Raw genomic sequence first — 20,341 nt, forward strand, 5'->3', positions numbered from 1 at the left:
CTACACCTCTTTATTACACCTGTTCAGTGTTCATTACACCTGTTCATTACACCTGTTCACTACACCTCTTTATTACACCTGTTCAATACACCTCTTTATTACACCTGTTCACTACACCTCTTTATTACACCTGTTCATTACACCTCTTTATTACACCTGTTCATTACACCTCTTTATTACACCTGTTCATTACACCTGTTCACTACACCTGTTCACTACACCTCTTTATTACACCTGTTCACTACACCTCTTTATTACACCTGTTCAGTGTTCACTACACCTGTTCACTACACCTGTTCACTACACCTGTTCACTACACCTGTTCACTACACCTGTTCATTACACCTGCTCATTACACCTGCTCATTACACCTGTTCATGATCACTTGGCTACTTAGCTGATGCCTGCTGGACTGTCCATTAATCACGGTATTCCATTCTGTTTATTTATGTTTTATCTGTCGGCCTCAGCCTCGAACTCAGGCTCTGTGTGTAGTTAATCCGACCCTCTCTGCCTTGTCATCGCCATTGTTGTGTTAGCTGACGAGCTGTTGTTGTCTCACCTGTTGTTTTAGCTAGCTCTCCCAATCAAGACCTGCGATTACTTTATGCTTTGCTACATGTCTCTCTCAAATATCAATATGCCTTGTTGTTCAGGTTAGTTATCATTGATTTAGTTTCCAATGGACCCCCTAGTTCCACTCTTCAAATCTCTGATACCTCCTTTGTCCCACCTCCCACACATGCGGTGCCCTCACCCATTATAACCAGCATGCCCAGAGATACAACCTCTCTTATCATCACCCAGTGCCTGGGCTTACCTCTGCTGTACCCGCACCCCACCATACCCCTGTCTGCACATCAAATCAAATCAAATTTATTTATATAGCCCTTCGTACATCAGCTGTTATCTCAAAGTGCTGTACAGAAACCCAGCCTTAAACCCCAAACAGCAAGCAATGCAGGTGTAGAAGCACGGTGGCTAGGAAAAACTCCCTAGAAAGGCCAAAACCTAGGAAGAAACCTAGAGAGGAACCAGGCTATGTGGGGTGGCCAGTCCTCTTCTGGCTGTGCCGGGTGGAGATTATAACAGAACATGGTCAAGATGTTAATATGTTCATAAATGACCAGCATGGTCGAATAATATTAAGGCAGAACAGTTGAAACTGGAGCAGCAACTTACCATCCTGAGACAAGGCTGAATATAGCCCACAAAGATCTCCGCCATGGCACAACCTAAGGGGGGGCGCCAACCCAGACAGGATGACCACATCAGTGAATCAACCCACTCAGGTGATGCACCCCTTCCAGGGACGACATGAGAGAGCCCCAGTAAGCCAGTGACTCAGCCCCTGTAATAGGGTTAGAGGCAGAGAATCCCAGTGGAAAGAGGGGAACCGGCCAGGCAGAGACAGCAAGGGCGGTTCGTTGCTCCAGAGCCTTTCCGTTCACCTTCCCACTCCTGGGCCAGACTACACTCAAGCATATGACCCACTGAAGAGATGAGTCTTCAGTAAAGACTTAAAGGTTGAGACCGAGTTTGCGTCTCTGACATGGGTAGGCAGACCGTTCCATAAAAATGGATCTCTATAGGAGAAAGCCCTGCCTCCAGCTGTTTGCTTAGAAATTCTAGGGACAATTAGGAGGCCTGCGTCTTGTGACCGTAGCGTACGTGTAGGTATGTACGGCAGGACCAAATCAGAGAGATAGGTAGGAGCAAGCCCATGTATTGCTTTGTAGGTTAGCAGTAAAACCTTGAAATCAGCCCTCGCTTTGACAGGAAGCCAGTGTAGAGAGGCTAGAACTGGAGTAATATGATCAAATTTTTTGGTTCTAGTCAGGATTCTAGCAGCCTATTTAGCACCAACTGAAGTTTATTTAGTGCTTTATCCGGGTAGCCGGAAAGTAGAGCATTGCAGTAGTCTAACCTAGAAGTGACAAAAGCATGGATTGATTTTTCTGCATAATTTTTGGACAGAAAGTTTCCGATTTTTGCAATGTTACGTAGATGGAAAAAAGCTGTCCTTGAAATGGTCTTGATATTTTCTTCAAAAGAGAGATCAGGGTCCAGAATAAGCCGAGGTCCTTCACAGTTTTATTTGAGACGACTGTACAACCATTAAGATTAATTGTCAGATTCAACAGAAGATCTCTTTGTTTCTTGGGACCGAGAACATCTCTGTTTTGTCCGAGTTTAAAAGTAGAAAGTTTGCAGCCATCCACTTCCTTATGTCTGAAACACATGCTTCTAGCAAGGGCAATTTTGGGGCTTCACCATGATTCATTGAAATGTACAGCTGTGTGTCATCCGCATTATGCCCTGAATATATTCTACCATGCCCAGAAATCTGCTCCTTTTATTCCGTGTCCCAAACGCTCTAGGCGACCAGTTTTGATAGCCTTTAGCCGCATCCTCATCCTACTCCTCCTCTGTTCATCGGGTGATGTGGAGATAAACCCAGGCCCTGCATGTCCCCAGGCACCCTCCTTTGTTGACTTCTGTGATCGAAAAAGATTTCCATACCCAACTATAACACTTTCCGTCAAGATAGAACTGCCAAAGGGGGAGGAGTTGCAAAGGGGGAGGAGTTGCAATCTACTGCAGAGATAGCCTGCAAATTTCTGTCAAATTTCTGTCATACTTTCCAGGTCTATGCCCAAACTGTTCGAACTTCTAATTAAAAAAATTAATCTCTCCAGAAATAAGTCTCTCAGTGTTGCCCCTTGCTACCGACCCCCCTCAGCTCCCAGCTGTGCCCTGGACACCATCTGTAAATTGATCGCCCCCCATCTATCTTCAGAGTTTGTTCTGTTCGGTGACCTAAACTGGGATATGCTTAACGCAGTCCTACAATCTAAACTAGATGCCCCCAATCTCACACAAATCATCAAGGAACAACCCTAAATCCGTAAACATGGGCACCCTCATAGACATTATCCTGACCAATTTGCCCTCCAAATACACCTCTGCTGTCTTCAATCAGGATCTCAGCGAGCACTGCCTCATTGCCTGTATCCACTACGGGTCCATGCATTTTATATCCATAAATCTCGGTTTACATTGACGCCATGTTCAGAAAATTCTCCAAAATGTCCGGAGAAATTATAGAAAGCTACGCCAGATAACAGAAATACTATATATCATAAACTTTGACTAAAGATACATGTTCTACATATAGTTAGAAAGATACACTGGTTCTTAATGCAACTGCTGTGTCACATTTTTTAACGTTACGGAATTAGTTTATCATGCAATAATCTGAGACGGCGCTCAGACGTAACAATATTTCTCCGCTATGTTGGAGTCAACAGAAATACAAAATTACAACATAAATATTCCCTTACCTTTGATGGTCTCCGATCAGAATGTAGTGGAAGGAGTCATACTTCAACAATACATAGTTTTGTTTCATAATGTTAAATTCTAGTGTCCATGTAGTAGCATCACTTAACACTTTCAGCTCAAATGCCCAAAAAATGACTTCTGGTCCAGAACAATTGAGCATCAAAACTTCCAAATGACATATTACAGGTCGACGAAACTGGTCAAACTAAGTGCAGAATCAATCTTCAGGATGTTATAAACATACAAAACGAATGGCATTCCAACCGGGACTTCCATGTTCGTCTGAGGCTGATTGGAACAAAGGAAGCACTCTTTCCCAAGCGCACCTTTCACGCACATGATAATCTTTGCGACACTTACAACTACTCACCCTATTAGGTCAAAGTTTACAGCATATGCACCATTCAACGTTCTACTGAATGAGGACATCTAGTGGAGGAGATAGGAAGCCTTTCCAGATCCATAACTTGTTGGGAAGGGAGGGAGCGATGACGTCAAAGTTGCCCCTACTTTCAGGATTCCAAAACTAGTTTGGAAGATTGCCTGCCCTGTGAGTTCTGTTATACTCACAGACATAATTCAAATGGTTTTAGAAGCTTCAGAGTGTTTTCTATCCAATAATAATAATAATAATAATAATATGCATATATTAGCAATTTAGGACAGATTTTTATGCAGTTCACTATGGGCACGCAATTCATCCAAAGGGGAAATACCGCCCCCTATCCTTAACAAGTTCGACCTGGCCTGGGTATCCTGGAAGGATATTGACCTCATCCCGTCAGTTGAGGATGCCTGGTCACTCTTTAAAAGTAACTTTCTCACCATCTTAGACAAGCATGCTCCGTTCAAAAAATGCAGAACTAAGAACAGATATACCCCTTGGTTCACTCCAGACCTGACTGCCCTCGACCATCACAAAACCATCCTGTGGCGGACTGCAATAGCATCAAATAGTCCCCGCGATATGCAACTGTTCAGGGAAGTCAGGAACCAATACACGCAGTCAGTCAGGAAAGCAAAGGCCAGCTTTTTCAAACAGAAATTTGCATCCTGTAGCTCTAACTCCAAAAAGTTCTGGGACACTGTAAAGTCCATGGAGAACAAAAGCACCTCCTCCCAGCTGCCCACTGCACTGAGGCTAGGTAACACGGTCACCACCGATAAATCTGTGATAATCGAAAACTTCAATAAGCATTTCTCAACGGCTGGCCATGCCTTCCTCCTGGCTACTCCAACCAACAGCCCCCCGCAGCTACTCGCCCACGCCTCCCAGCTTCTCCTTTACTCAAATCCAGATAGCAGATGTTCTGAAAGAGCTGCAAAACCTGGACCCGTATAAATCAGCTGGGCTAGACAATCTGGACCCTCTATTTCTGAAACTGTCCGCCACCATTGTTGCAACCCCTATTACCAGCCTGTTCAACCTCTCCTTCGTATCATCTGAGATCCCCAAGGATTGGAAATCTGCTGCGGTCATCCCCCTCTTCAAAGGGATAGACACCCTGGACCCAAACTGTTATCGACCTATATCCATCCTTCCCTGCCTATCTAAGGTCTTTGAAAGCCATGTCAACAAACAGATCACTGACCATCTCGAAATCCACCGTACCTTCTCCCCTGGCAATCTGGTTTCCGAGCCAGTCACGGGTGCACCTCAGCCACGCTCAAGGTACTAAAAGATATCATAACCGCCATCAATAAAAGACAGTACTGTGCAGCCGTCTTCATCGACCTGGCCAAGGCTTTCGACTCTGTCAATCACCATATTCTTATCGGCAGACTCAGTAGCCTTGGTATCTCAAATGACTGCCTTGCCTGGTTCACCAATCACTTCTCAGATAGAGTTCAGTGTCTCAAATCGGAGGGCCTGTTGTCCGGACCTCTGGCAGTCTCTATGGCGTTGCCTCAGGGTTCAATTCTCGGGCCGACTCTTTTCTCTGTATACATCAATGATGTCGCTCTTGCTGCTGCTGATTCTCTGATCCACCTCTACGCAGACGACAGCATTCTGTATACACCTGGCTCTTCTTTGAACACTGTGCTAACAAACCTCTAATCGGCTTCCTATTTTTCAACAAAACCTCATTCACTCACGCCGTCAAACATAACCTCGTAAAACTGACTATCCTACCGATCCTTGACTTCGGCGATGTCATCAACAAAATAGCCCCCAACACTCTACTCAGCAAACTGGATGTAGTCTATCACAGTACCATCCGTTTTATCACCAAAGCCCCATATACTACCCACCACTGCGACCTCTATGCTCTCATTGGCTGGCCCTCACTACATTTCCGTTGCCTAACCCACTGGCTCCAGGTAATCTATAAGTCTTTGCTAGGTAAAGCCCCGCCTTATCTCAGCTCACTGGTCACCATAGCAACACCCACCCGTAGCACTTGCTCCAGCAGGTATATCTCACTGGTCATTCCCAAAACTAACACCTCCTTTGGCCGCCTTTCCTTCCAGTTCTATGCTTCTAATGACTGGAACAAATTGCAAAAATCACCGAAGCTGGAGTCTTATATCTCCCTCTCTGACTTTAATAAGCATCAGCTGTCTGAGCAGCTTACCGATCACTGCACCTGTACACAGCCCATCTTTAAATAGCACACCCGACTACCTCATCCCCATACTTACCCTCTTGCTTTTTTGCACCCCAGTATCTCTATTTGCACATCATCATCTGCACATCAATCACTCCATTATTAATGCTAAATTGTAATTATCTTCGCCTCTATGGCCTATTTATTGCCTACCTCCCGACTCTTCTACATTTGCACACACTGTACATAGATATTCCTATTGTGTTATTGACTGTGTTTGTTTATCCCATGTGTAACTCTGTGTTGTTGTTTTTGTCACACTGCTTTGCTTTGTCTTGGCCAGGTTGCAGTTGTAAATGAGAACTTGTTCTCAACTGGCCTACCTGGTTAAATAAAGGTGTTCTCAACTAGCCTACCTGGTTAAATAAAGGTGTTCTCAACTAGCCTACCTGGTTAAATAAAGGTGAAATAAAAAAACTAAAATAATTGTGTGTCTTCAATCATCATGTAATCCATATCTGGCTCTTAATGTGTTTTATGATATTTTTATTGTTAATGTTCATTCAGAATGTATTATTATTATTTTTACTTTTTACTATGTAAAAGCACATTCTGTTGTCATTGATATCAGAAAAGGGTCAAACTGACTGACTGCCTGACTGAGTGCCTGACTGACTGACTGCGCTACACAGACTCCCTTTGATGACAAACTAATGCCATTCTAGAGCTCAATGCCACGCATACAGTTGATCTTTTTAAATTTTGCCTCGGAAGTAACAAGCTATAAGTCCATGTGAAAACAAATCCCTTCCATCATTTATTCATTATTTTATAGTAACAATATGTTCCTCCAGCCTTCGCCTTGACTAGTGATTTCCTACTCATTCTAATGACACTATATATCCACTAGAGGGGGGTGTTTTGACTAAAGTACCTACATTTACAAAACCCCATCTGATTGTTAGAATAATGTATTAATAGTCACTTCCCTTTCCAAGACACAAAGCCGGGAGGAAAGACCTTCCAAAGCCCATTTATTCTGGAACAGAATAATAAATCAAATTAAGCTTTATTCATATAGCACATTTCAGACATGAATGCAACACAATGCACTTCACAGAAAAAAACAATGAAAATAAAGACGGAAAGATTTACTACACAAGAAACATAAGAGGATAAAAAACAACAAAAGAATAACACATTTATAACTAAAAGACTAAAAAAGCTCCCTAAGGTAGATGCTCACCTGTCCAGTGTGCATAACACCTGTCCCGTGTGCATAACACCTGTCCCGTGTGCATAACACCTGTCCCGTGTGTAATACACCCGTCCCGTGTGCATAACACCTGTCCCGTGTGCATAACACCTGTCCCGTGTGCTAGACTGACCTAACAGCTGAAACAGAGCAGTACCTTCTCCTCCATACAGCTAGACTGACCATAACAGCTGAAACAGAGCAGTACCTTCTCCAGACAGCTAGACTGACCATACCAGCTGAAACAGAGCAGTACCTTCTCCTCCATACAGCTAGACTGACCATACCAGCTGAAACAGAGCAGTACCTTCTCCATACAGCTAGACTGACCATACCAGCTGAAACAGAGCAGTACCTTCTCCTCCATACAGCTAGACTGACCTAACAGCTGAAACAGAGCAGTACCTTCTCCTCCAGACAGCTAGACTGACCATAACAGCTGAAACAGAGCAGTACCTTCTCCATATAGCTAGACTGACCATAACAGCTGAAACAGAGCAGTACCTTCTCCTCCAGACAGCTAGACTGACCATACCAGCTGAAACAGAGCAGTACCTTCTCCATACAGCTAGACTGACCATACCAGCTGAAACAGAGCAGTACCTTCTCCTCCATACAGCTAGACTGACCTAACAGCTGAAACAGAGCAGTACCTTCTCCTCCAGACAGCTAGACTGACCATAACAGCTGAAACAGAGCAGTACCTTCTCCATATAGCTAGACTGACCATAACAGCTGAAACAGAGCAGTACCTTCTCCTCCAGACAGCTAGACTGACCATACCAGCTGAAACAGAGCAGTAACTTGTCCTCCATACAGCTAGACTGACCATACCAGCTGAAACAGAGCAGTACCTTCTGGTCATGTCTATCTGTTTCTGGTCACTGAGGTGGTCATGTCTATCTGTATCTGGTCACTGAGGTGGTCATGTCTATCTGTATCTGGTCACTGAGGTGGTCATGTCTATCTGTATCTGGTCACTGAGGTGGTCATGTCCAGGTGTATCTGGTCACTGAGGTGGTCATGTCCAGGTGTATCTGGTCACTGAGGTGGTCATGTCCAGGTGTATCTGGTCACTGAGGTGGCCATGTCTATCTGTATCTGGTCACTGAGGTGGTCATGTCTATCTGTATCTGGTCACTGAGGTGGTCATGTCCAGGTGTATCTGGTCACTGAAGGGGTCATGTCTATCTGTATCTGGTCACTGAAGGGGTCATGTCTATCTGTATCTGGTCACTGAGGTGGTCATGTCTATCTGTATCTGGTCACTGAGGTGGTCATGTCTATCTGTATCTGGTCACTGAGGTGGTCATGTCTATCTGTATCTGGACACTGAGGTGGTCATGTCTATCTGTATCTGGTCACTGAGGTGGTCATGTCTATCTGTATCTGGTCACTGAGGTGGTCATGTCTATCTGTATCTGGTCACTGAGGTGGTCATGTCTATCTGTATCTGGTCACTGAGGTGGTCATGTCCAGGTGTATCTGGTCACTGAAGGGGTCATGTCTATCTGTATCTGGTCACTGAAGGGGTCATGTCTATCTGTATCTGGTCACTGAGGTGGTCATGTCTATCTGTATCTGGTCACTGAGGTGGTCATGTCCAGGTGTATCTGGTCACTGAAGGGGTCATGTCTATCTGTATCTGGTCACTGAGGTGGTCATGTCTATCTGTATCTGGTCACTGAGGTGGTCATGTCTATCTGTATCTGGTCACTGAGGTGGTCATGTCTATCTGTATCTGGTCACTGAGGTGGTCATGTCTATCTCTATCTGGTCACTGAGGTGGCCATGTCTATCTGTATCTGGTCACTGAAGGGGTCATGTCTATCTGTATCTGGTCACTGAGGTGGTCATGTCTATCTGTATCTGGTCACTGAGGTGGTCATGTCCAGGTGTATCTGGTCACTGAGGTGGTCATGTCTATCTGTATCTGGTCACTGAGGTGGTCATGTCTATCTGTATCTGGTCACTGAAGGGGTCATGTCTATCTGTATCTGGTCACTGAGGTGGTCATGTCCAGATGTATCTGGTCACTGAGGTGGTCATGTCTATCTGTATCTGGTCACTGAGGTGGTCATGTCTATCTGTATCTGGTCACTGAGGTGGTCATGTCTATCTGTATCTGGTCACTGAGGTGGTCATGTCCAGGTGTATCTGGTCACTGAAGGGGTCATGTCTATCTGTATCTGGTCACTGCGGTGGTCATGTCCAGGTGTATCTGGTCACTGAAGGGGTCATGTCTATCTGTATCTGGTCACTGAGGTGGTCATGTCCAGGTGTATCTGGTCACTGAAGGGGTCATGTCTATCTGTATCTGGTCACTGAGGTGGTCATGTCCAGGTGTATCTGGTCACTGAGGTGGTCATGTCCAGGTGTATCTGGTCACTGAGGTGGTCATGTCTATCTGTATCTGGTCATGTCTATCTGTATCTGGTCACTGAGGTGGTCATGTCTATCTGTATCTGGTCACTGAGGTGGTCATGTCCAGGTGTATCTGGTCACTGAAGGGGTCATGTCTATCTGTATCTGGTCACTGAGGTGGTCATGTCTATCTGTATCTGGTCACTGAGGTGGTCATGTCTATCTGTATCTGGTCACTGAGGTGGTCATGTCTATCTGTATCTGGTCACTGAGGTGGTCATGTCCAGGTGTATCTGGTCACTGAAGGGGTCATGTCTATCTGTATCTGGTCACTGCGGTGGTCATGTCCAGGTGTATCTGGTCACTGAAGGGGTCATGTCTATCTGTATCTGGTCACTGAGGTGGTCATGTCCAGGTGTATCTGGTCACTGAAGGGGTCATGTCTATCTGTATCTGGTCACTGAGGTGGTCATGTCTATCTGTATCTGGTCACTGAGGTGGTCATGTCTATCTGTATCTGGTCACTGAGGTGGCCATGTCTATCTGTATCTGGTCACTGAGGTGGTCATGTCTATCTGTATCTGGTCACTGAGGTGGTCATGTCCAGGTGTATCTGGTCACTGAGGTGGTCATGTCTATCTGTATCTGGTCACTGAGGTGGTCATGTCTATCTGTATCTGGTCACTGAAGGGGTCATGTCTATCTGTATCTGGTCACTGAGGTGGTCATGTCCAGATGTATCTGGTCACTGAGGTGGTCATGTCTATCTGTATCTGGTCACTGAGGTGGTCATGTCTATCTGTATCTGGTCACTGAGGTGGTCATGTCTATCTGTATCTGGTCACTGAGGTGGTCATGTCCAGGTGTATCTGGTCACTGAAGGGGTCATGTCTATCTGTATCTGGTCACTGCGGTGGTCATGTCCAGGTGTATCTGGTCACTGAAGGGGTCATGTCTATCTGTATCTGGTCACTGAGGTGGTCATGTCCAGGTGTATCTGGTCACTGAAGGGGTCATGTCTATCTGTATCTGGTCACTGAGGTGGTCATGTCCAGGTGTATCTGGTCACTGAGGTGGTCATGTCCAGGTGTATCTGGTCACTGAGGTGGTCATGTCTATCTGTATCTGGTCATGTCTATCTGTATCTGGTCACTGAGGTGGTCATGTCTATCTGTATCTGGTCACTGAGGTGGTCATGTCCAGGTGTATCTGGTCACTGAAGGGGTCATGTCTATCTGTATCTGGTCACTGAGGTGGTCATGTCTATCTGTATCTGGTCACTGAGGTGGTCATGTCTATCTGTATCTGGTCACTGAGGTGGTCATGTCTATCTGTATCTGGTCACTGAGGTGGTCATGTCCAGGTGTATCTGGTCACTGAAGGGGTCATGTCTATCTGTATCTGGTCACTGCGGTGGTCATGTCCAGGTGTATCTGGTCACTGAAGGGGTCATGTCTATCTGTATCTGGTCACTGAGGTGGTCATGTCCAGGTGTATCTGGTCACTGAAGGGGTCATGTCTATCTGTATCTGGTCACTGAGGTGGTCATGTCTATCTGTATCTGGTCACTGAGGTGGTCATGTCTATCTGTATCTGGTCACTGAGGTGGCCATGTCTATCTGTATCTGGTCACTGAGGTGGTCATGTCTATCTGTATCTGGTCACTGAGGTGGTCATGTCCAGGTGTATCTGGTCACTGAGGTGGTCATGTCTATCTGTATCTGGTCACTGAGGTGGTCATGTCTATCTGTATCTGGTCACTGAAGGGGTCATGTCTATCTGTATCTGGTCACTGAGGTGGTCATGTCCAGATGTATCTGGTCACTGAGGTGGTCATGTCTATCTGTATCTGGTCACTGAGGTGGTCATGTCTATCTGTATCTGGTCACTGAGGTGGTCATGTCTATCTGTATCTGGTCACTGAGGTGGTCATGTCCAGGTGTATCTGGTCACTGAAGGGGTCATGTCTATCTGTATCTGGTCACTGCGGTGGTCATGTCCAGGTGTATCTGGTCACTGAAGGGGTCATGTCTATCTGTATCTGGTCACTGAGGTGGTCATGTCCAGGTGTATCTGGTCACTGAAGGGGTCATGTCTATCTGTATCTGGTCACTGAGGTGGTCATGTCCAGGTGTATCTGGTCACTGAGGTGGTCATGTCCAGGTGTATCTGGTCACTGAGGTGGTCATGTCTATCTGTATCTGGTCATGTCTATCTGTATCTGGTCACTGAGGTGGTCATGTCTATCTGTATCTGGTCACTGAGGTGGTCATGTCCAGGTGTATCTGGTCACTGAAGGGGTCATGTCTATCTGTATCTGGTCACTGAGGTGGTCATGTCTATCTGTATCTGGTCACTGAGGTGGTCATGTCTATCTGTATCTGGTCACTGAGGTGGTCATGTCTATCTGTATCTGGTCACTGAGGTGGTCATGTCCAGGTGTATCTGGTCACTGAAGGGGTCATGTCTATCTGTATCTGGTCACTGCGGTGGTCATGTCCAGGTGTATCTGGTCACTGAAGGGGTCATGTCTATCTGTATCTGGTCACTGAGGTGGTCATGTCCAGGTGTATCTGGTCACTGAAGGGGTCATGTCTATCTGTATCTGGTCACTGAGGTGGTCATGTCTATCTGTATCTGGTCACTGAGGTGGTCATGTCTATCTGTATCTGGTCACTGAGGTGGCCATGTCTATCTGTATCTGGTCACTGAGGTGGTCATGTCTATCTGTATCTGGTCACTGAGGTGGTCATGTCTATCTGGTCACCGGTAATGGCCGATTACATTGCACTCCACGAGGAGACTGTGTCAGGCTGACTACCTGTTATGCGAGTGCAGCAAGGAGCCAAGGTAAGGTGCTAGATAGCATGAAACACATCCAATAAAAAAATCATCAATCTTAACATAATCACTAGTTAACTACACATGGTTGATGATATTACTAGTTCATCTAGCTTGTCCAGCGTTGCATATAATCGATGCGGTGCCTGTTAATTTACCATTTAATCATAGACTACTTCGCCAAACGGTTATTTAACACGCTCATTCGCATAAAAAGCACTGTTGTTGCACCAATGTGTACCTAACCATAAACAGCAACGCCTTTCTTAAAATCAATACACACGTATATATTTTTAAACCTGCATATTTAGTTAAAATTGCCTGCTAACATGAATTTCTTTTAACCAGGGAAATTGTGTCACTTCTCTTGTGTTCTGTGCAACAGAGTCAGGGTATATGCAGCAGTTTGGGCCGCCTGGCTCGTTGCGAACTGTGTGAAGACTATTTCTTCCTAACAAAGACAGCCAACTCCGCCAAACGGGGGATGATTTAACAAAAGCGCATTTGCGAGAAAAAAAAAACTAAACATCAGTGCCACATAACGACAGAATGAAGCACCCGACTGAGGAGAGAAGAGACAACCGATGTGCCGGTTACAGCATCAGGGCGCTCTGGAAAGACAGAGTGGAAAGGCAGTTTACCAGTTACGTCCCCTGAAAGGTAACGGTAGGTGAGAAGCCTGACCTCGGAGACCGTGTATCCAAAAAACAAGTGGCATTTGGAAATTTTGAGGTGAGGGAGAAAGCGTGGTGGAATAAGTTTTGTTAGATGTACATGTTTACATTAGCCTACTCATCTGATCAAATAATTGAGTTTATGGTGAGAAAATTGGCTGGCAAATAAAGTCAGACAGCGAACGTTACAACATCAGATGAGCTGACATTAGTAACCGAACCAATTTGCAATAGTAATAGTATTAACTGGTAGCATTATACGACTCCTTGCCGTTCCTCAAGTTATAACGTGTTAGTTGCTTACTGGACCCTGCACTGTGTGAAATGTTAAGTTGTTATAGTTAGCTAACGAAATAAATATGTTAAATAAAGGTAAAAAAAATAAAAAATAACGTTAACTAGTTAACGAACTAACTACTATCTGTGAACTAATGTTTTCCCTCTACAGTATGTGGTTAATTTTCAGAATGAGAGAATTAGGTGAAAATGAGGCGTTGCTTGTTAAACAGGTGGATTCTGGGACCAAGTGTAGCTGGAGCCTCACCTGGTTTAAGCCGGATGCCTCTATAGAGGTGAATGGAACAACACACACGTTCCCTCTCTCTCACTTCTTCAATACAGTGGATAGAAGGGTTGTCAGGTGTTACTCTCTGCCTGAAAGAGATCAATTATGGCAACAAAAGGGTCTCATGCTCTGCTGGCACGTTGTCGAACAAATGGCCACAGGCAGAACGTGTACAATGTAATAATGTGTAGTGTAGCCCTAAAATAATGATTTTGTTATGTTGAATTTAACAGTAACACTTGTGTGTGAATGGGGGGGGGGGATTATTAAATTGTTTTACTCAGTGAATGTTATTTTTGAACACATGTTGCCTTGTGCACCTGATCGATGTCTACTATCGTGGCCACTATAATAGAGCAACAATAGAAAGCCTGTTTGTTTCATTATATTTCTACTTTAAGATGGTCCCCCGTCCCCCCCCCAAGTGCAACATTTAGATGTGTGTGTGTGGTCACAAGCGTTCTATTATAAAGGCTGTCATGGTAACTGCAATATTAGTGTATTGTATTTTCTCAAGACTTGTGTCATTTGCAGTAAAGTTTAGGCAACACATTGTTACATTGTTTTAGCTGTGAGTTCGGTTCACATTAACCACTTTTTATTTGACACACAGAGACTGATCATGTAGATTATATTCTGTGTTTAATTAGTTAAAACCTGCATTTCCCCCTAGCAGAGATTTACATGTTTCGTTGCAAAAAGAAAGTGTCACCTTTTTGGGCCCTCAGCAGTTTGCATCCCTGGAAAAGGTATAGGTCTTCTGAGCAGAGGGCGAGTGCAGAGAAATACAGGAATAGGTCTTCTGAGCAGAGGGCGAGTGCAGAGAAATACAGGAATAGGTCTTCTGAGCAGAGGGCGAGTGCAGAGAAATACAGGAGTAGGTCTTCTGAGCAGAGGGCGAGTGCAGAGAAATACAGGAATAGGTCTTCTCAGCAGAGGGCGAGTGCAGAGAAATACAGGAGTAGGTCTTCTGAACAGAGGGCGAGTGCAGAGAAATACAGGAGTAGGTCTTCTGAGCAGAGGGCGAGTGCAGAGAAATACAGGAATAGGTCTTCTGAGCAGAGGGCGAGTGCAGAGAAATACAGGAGTAGGTCTTCTGAGCAGAGGGCGAGTGCAGAGAAATACAGGAATAGGTCTTCTGAGCAGAGGGCGAGTGCAGAGAAATACAGGAATAGGTCTTCTGAGCAGAGGGCGAGTGCAGAGAAATACAGGAGTAGGTCTTCTGAACAGAGGGCGAGTGCAGAGAAATACAGGAATAGGTCTTCTGAGCAGAGGGCGAGTGCAGAGAAATACAGGAATAGGTCTTCTGAACAGAGGGCGAGTGCAGAGAAATACAGGAATAGGTCTTCTCAGCAGAGGGCGAGTGCAGAGAAATACAGGAGTAGGTCTTCTGAACAGAGGGCGAGTGCAGAGAAATACAGGAGTAGGTCTTCTGAGCAGAGGGCGAGTGCAGAGAAATACAGGAATAGGTCTTCTGAGCAGAGGGCGAGTGCAGAGAAATACAGGAGTAGGTCTTCTGAGCAGAGGGCGAGTGCAGAGAAATACAGGAATAGGTCTTCTGAGCAGAGGGCGAGTGCAGAGAAATACAGGAGTAGGTCTTCTGAACAGAGGGCGAGTGCAGAGAAATACAGGAGTATGTCTTCTGAACAGAGGGCGAGTGCAGAGAAATACAGGAATAGGTCTTCTGAGCAGAGGGCGAGTGCAGAGAAATACAGGAATAGGTCTTCTGAGCAGAGGGCGAGTGCAGAGAAATACAGGAGTAGGTCTTCTGAACAGAGGGCGAGTGCAGAGAAATACAGGAATAGGTCTTCTCAGCAGAGGGCGAGTGCAGAGAAATACAGGAATAGGTCTTCTGAACAGAGGGCGAGTGCAGAGAAATACAGGAGTAGGTCTTCTGAACAGAGGGCGAGTGCAGAGAAATACAGGAGTAGGTCTTCTGAACAGAGGGCGAGTGCAGAGAAATACAGGAGTAGGTCTTCTGAACAGAGGGCGAGTGCAGAGAAATACAGGAATAGGTCTTCTGAGCAGAGGGCGAGTGCAGAGAAATACAGGAATAGGTCTTCTGAGCAGAGGGCGAGTGCAGAGAAATACAGGAATAGGTCTTCTGAACAGAGGGCGAGTGCAGAGAAATACAGGAATAGGTCTTCTGAACAGAGGGCGAGTGCAGAGAAATACAGGAATAGGTCTTCTGAGCAGAGGGCGAGTGCAGAGAAATACAGGAATAGGTCTTCTGAGCAGAGGGCGAGTGCAGAGAAATACAGGAATAGGTCTTCTGAACAGAGGGCGAGTGCAGAGAAATACAGGAATAGGTCTTCTGAACAGAGGGCGAGTGCAGAGAAATACAGGAATAGGTCTTCTGAGCAGAGGGCGAGTGCAGAGAAATACAGGAATAGGTCTTCTGAGCAGAGGGCGAGTGCAGAGAAATACAGGAGTAGGTCTTCTGAGCAGAGGGTGAGTGCAGAGAAATACAGGAGTAGGTCTTCTCAGCAGAGGGCGAGTGCAGAGAAAGAGTTGATTTCTCAGTTGCAAAAGCAACATGAAAATGTTTCTGTCGAGACGAACACACGGAACAACAGGTGAAAGACGAGGATGTCATGTATTTCTCCTTGACCCTGGGTGAGAGCAGTGATGCACGTGACACGGCTCAGTTCATATTCTTTACGAGGCGTAACCCCACACTTTGAAATGACAGAGGAGCTTGCTTCAGTGCAGTCAATGAAGAGCACCACCACAGGGAAATGTTGATTGGAGGAGGTTAATAGGTTTGTGGCAAAGCTGGGACTGAGTTTTGAAAAGTTATCCAGTGTGACCACTGATGGGGGCCCAAACTTGACAGGAAAAAACATTGTCCTTTCGAAGAGGATACAAGATCAAGTAGCTGAGCTGAACCCAGATCAGAAAATGATTTTCCTGCTCTGCGTTATTCATCAGGAGGTGCTCTGTTAATGTGTTCTGAAAATGAGACCTGTTGTGGATACAGTCACTAAAGTGGTAAACTTCATAAGAGCAACATCTTAAAACCACAGGCAGTTTGTCTCACTGTTGGAAGAGACAGCGTTGGGTCATGGAGATCTCCCGTACCACACACACATGAGATGGCTGAGTTTGGGGAAGGTGCTTTAAAGGATGTGGGACCTGAAGTGGGAGATTGCTGAGTTTTTGCAAATGAAAAGAAAATATGTGGATTTCCCTCAACTGCAAGATGAAGAATGGTTGGCTGATTTTTCCTTCACCGTGGACATCATGGCCCTCATGAATGAACTGAATTCCAAACTATAAGGGAAGGGCCTTTTGCACATCAGATGTACAGCCTATAAGGGCACAGGGTGAGGCCCAAAAATACTCCTCCTGACCCATCAAGTAGAAGACAACAATCTCCTTCTGACACTACTAGTCTGTCCCCTATCAGATAACACTACTAGTCTGTTCCCTATCAGATGACACTACTAGTCTGTTCCCTATCAGATGACACTACTAGTCTGTTCTCTATCAGATGACACTACTAGTCTGTTCCCTATCAGATGACACTACTAGTCAGTTCTCTATCAGATGACACTACTAGTCTGTTCTCTATCAGATGACACTACTAGTCTGTTCCCTATCAGATGACACTACTAGTCTGTTCCCTATCAGATGACACTACTAGTCTGTTCTCTATCAGATGACACTACTAGTCTGTTCCCTATCAGATGACACTACTAGTCTGTTCCCTATCAGATGACACTACTAGTCTGTTCTCTATCAGATGACACTACTAGTCTGTTCCCTATCAGATGACACTACTAGTCTGTTCCCTATCAGATGACACTACTAGTCTGTTCCCTATCAGATGACACTACTAGTCTGTTCCCTATCAGATGACACTACTAGTCTGTTCTATCAGATGACACTACTAGTCTGTTCCCTATCAGATGACACTACTAGTCTGTTCCCTATCAGATGACACTACTAGTCTGTTCCCTATCAGATGACACTACTAGTCTGTTCTCTATCAGATGACACTACTAGTCTGTTCTCTATCAGATGACACTACTAGTCTGTTCCCTATCAGATGACACTACAAGTCTGTTCCCTATCAGATGACACTACTAGTCTGTTCCCTATCAGATGACACTACTAGTCTGTTCCCTATCAGATGACACTACTAGTCTGTTCCCTATCAGATGATGACACTACTAGTCTGTTCCCTATCAGATGACACTACTAGTCTGTTCCCTATCAGATGACACTACTAGTCTGTTCCCTATCAGATGACACTACTAGTCTGTTCCCTATCAGATGACACTACTAGTCTGTTCCCTATCAGATGACACTACTAGTCTGTTCCCTATCAGATGACACTACTAGTCTGTTCCCTATCAGATGACACTACTAGTCTGTTCCCTATCAGATGACACTACTAGTCTGTTCTCTATCAGATGACACTACTAGTCTGTTCCCTATCAGATGACAATACTAGTCTGTTCCCTATCAGATGACACTACTAGTCTGTTCCCTATCAGATGACACTACTAGTCTGTTCCCTATCAGATGACACTACTAGTCTGTTCCCTATCAGATGACACTACTAGTCTGTTCCCTATCAGATGACACTACTAGTCTGTTCCCTATCAGATGACACTACTAGTCTGTTCCCTATCAGATGACACTACTTATCCAGAGCGACTTACAAATTGGTGCATTCCCTATCAGATGACACTACTAGTCTGTTCCCTGTCAGATGACAATACTAGTCTGTTCCCTATCAGATGACACTACTAGTCTGTTCCCTATCAGTGAGACTACTAGTCTGTTCCTATCAGATGACACTACTAGTCTGTTCCCTATCAGATGACACTACTAGTCTGTTCTCTATCAGATGACACTACTAGTCTGTTCCCTATCAGAAGACACTACTAGTCTGTTCCCTCAGATGACACTACAGTCTGTTCCTATCAGATGACACTACTAGTCTGTTCCCTATCAGATGACACTACTAGTCTGTTCAGATGACACTATCAGATGACACTACTAGTCTGTTCCCTATCAGATGACACTACTAGTCTGTTCCCTATCAGATGACACTACTAGTCTGTTCCCTATCAGATGACACTACTACTAGTCTGTTCCCTATCAGATGACAGATGACACTAGTCTGTTCCCTATCAGATGACACTACTAGTCTGTTCCCTATCAGATGACACTACTAGTCTGTTCTCTATCAGATGACACTACTAGTCTGTACCCTATCAGATGACACTACTAGTCTGTTCCCTATCAGATGACACTACTAGTCTGTTCCCTATCAGATGACACTACTAGTCTGTTCTCTATCAGATGACACTACTAGTCTGTTCTCTATCAGATGACCTTCTGACACTACTAGTCTGTTCCCTATCAGATGACAATACTAGTCTGTTCCCTATCAGATGACACTACTAGTCTGTTCTCTATCAGATGACACTACTAGTCTGTTCCCTATCAGATGACACTACTAGTCTGTTCCCTATCAGATGACACTACTAGTCTGTTCCCTATCAGATGACACTACTAGTCTGTTCCCTATCAGATGACACTACTAGTCTGTTCCCTATCAGATGACACTACTAGTCTGTTCTCTATCAGATGACACTACTAGTCTGTTCCCTATCAGATGACACTACTAGTCTGTTCCCTATCAGATGACACTACTAGTCTGTTCCCTATCAGATGACACTACTAGTCTGTTCCCTATCAGATGACACTACTAGTCTGTTCTCTATCAGATGACACTACTAGTCTGTTCCCTATCAGATGACACTACTAGTCTGTTCCCTATCAGATGACACTACTAGTCTGTTCCCTATCAGATGACACTACTAGTCTGTTCCCTATCAGATGACACTACTAGTCTGTTCCCTATCAGATGACACTACTAGTCTGTTCTCTATCAGATGACACTACTAGTCTGTTCCCTATCAGATGACACTACTAGTCTGTTCCCTATCAGATGACACTACTAGTCTGTTCCCTATCAGATGACACTACTAGTCTGTTCCCTATCAGATGACACTACTAGTCTGTTCCCTATCAGATGACACTACTAGTCTGTTCCCTATCAGATGACACTACTAGTCTGTTCCCTATCAGATGACACTACTAGTCTGTTCCCTATCAGATGACACTACTAGTCTGTTCCCTATCAGATGACACTACTAGTCTGTTCCCTATCAGATGACACAGAGGTGGATACTAGTCTGTTCTCTATCAGATGACACTACTAGTCTGTTCCCTATCAGATGACACACTAGTCTGTTCCCTATCAGATGACACTACTAGTCTGTTCCCTATCAGATGACACTACTAGTCTGTTTCCTATCAGATGACACTACTAGTCTGTTCCCTATCAGATGACCTTCAGATGACACTACTAGTCTGTTCCCTATCAGATGACACTACTAGTCTGTTCCCTATCAGATGACACTACTAGTCTGTTCCCTATCAGATGACACTACTAGTCTGTTGCCTATCAGATGACACTACTAGTCTGTTCCCTATCAGATGACACTACTAGTCTGTTCCCTATCAGATGACACTACTAGTCTGTTCCCTATCAGATGACAACAATCTCCCCCACCTTCCAACACTACTAGTCTGTTCCCTATCAGATGACAACAATCTCCCCCACCTTCCAACACTACTAGTCTGTTCCCTATCAGATGACAACAATCTCCCCCACTACTAGTCTGTTCCCTATCAGACGACCAGCTGTGTCTCTTTGAGCGGTGAG

The 20,341-nt window shown here is 44.9% G+C and overlaps 1 protein-coding gene across 1 annotated transcript; it reads left to right on the top strand.

Annotated features, from left to right (window-relative positions):
• The first annotated feature begins 14,277 nt into the window (after positions 1-14,277).
• On the top strand, positions 14,278-16,173 carry LOC127924916 (caldesmon-like). Its single transcript, XM_052509588.1, has one exon. It carries the CDS (start codon positions 14,278-14,280, stop codon positions 16,171-16,173), a length of 1,896 nt encoding a protein of 631 aa, XP_052365548.1.
• Positions 16,174-20,341: the final 4,168 nt, after the last annotated feature.

The sequence above is a fragment of the Oncorhynchus keta genome, unplaced genomic scaffold (genome assembly GCF_023373465.1).
Source record: "Oncorhynchus keta strain PuntledgeMale-10-30-2019 unplaced genomic scaffold, Oket_V2 Un_contig_473_pilon_pilon, whole genome shotgun sequence".
Classification (NCBI taxonomy): domain Eukaryota; kingdom Metazoa; phylum Chordata; class Actinopteri; order Salmoniformes; family Salmonidae; genus Oncorhynchus; species Oncorhynchus keta.

What these genes read in the sequence shown, in the direction of transcription:
- LOC127924916 (XM_052509588.1), top strand. Translation starts at nt 14,278, where the DNA reads ATGTTTCGTTGCAAAAAGAAAGTGTCACCTTTTTGGGCCCTCAGCAGT.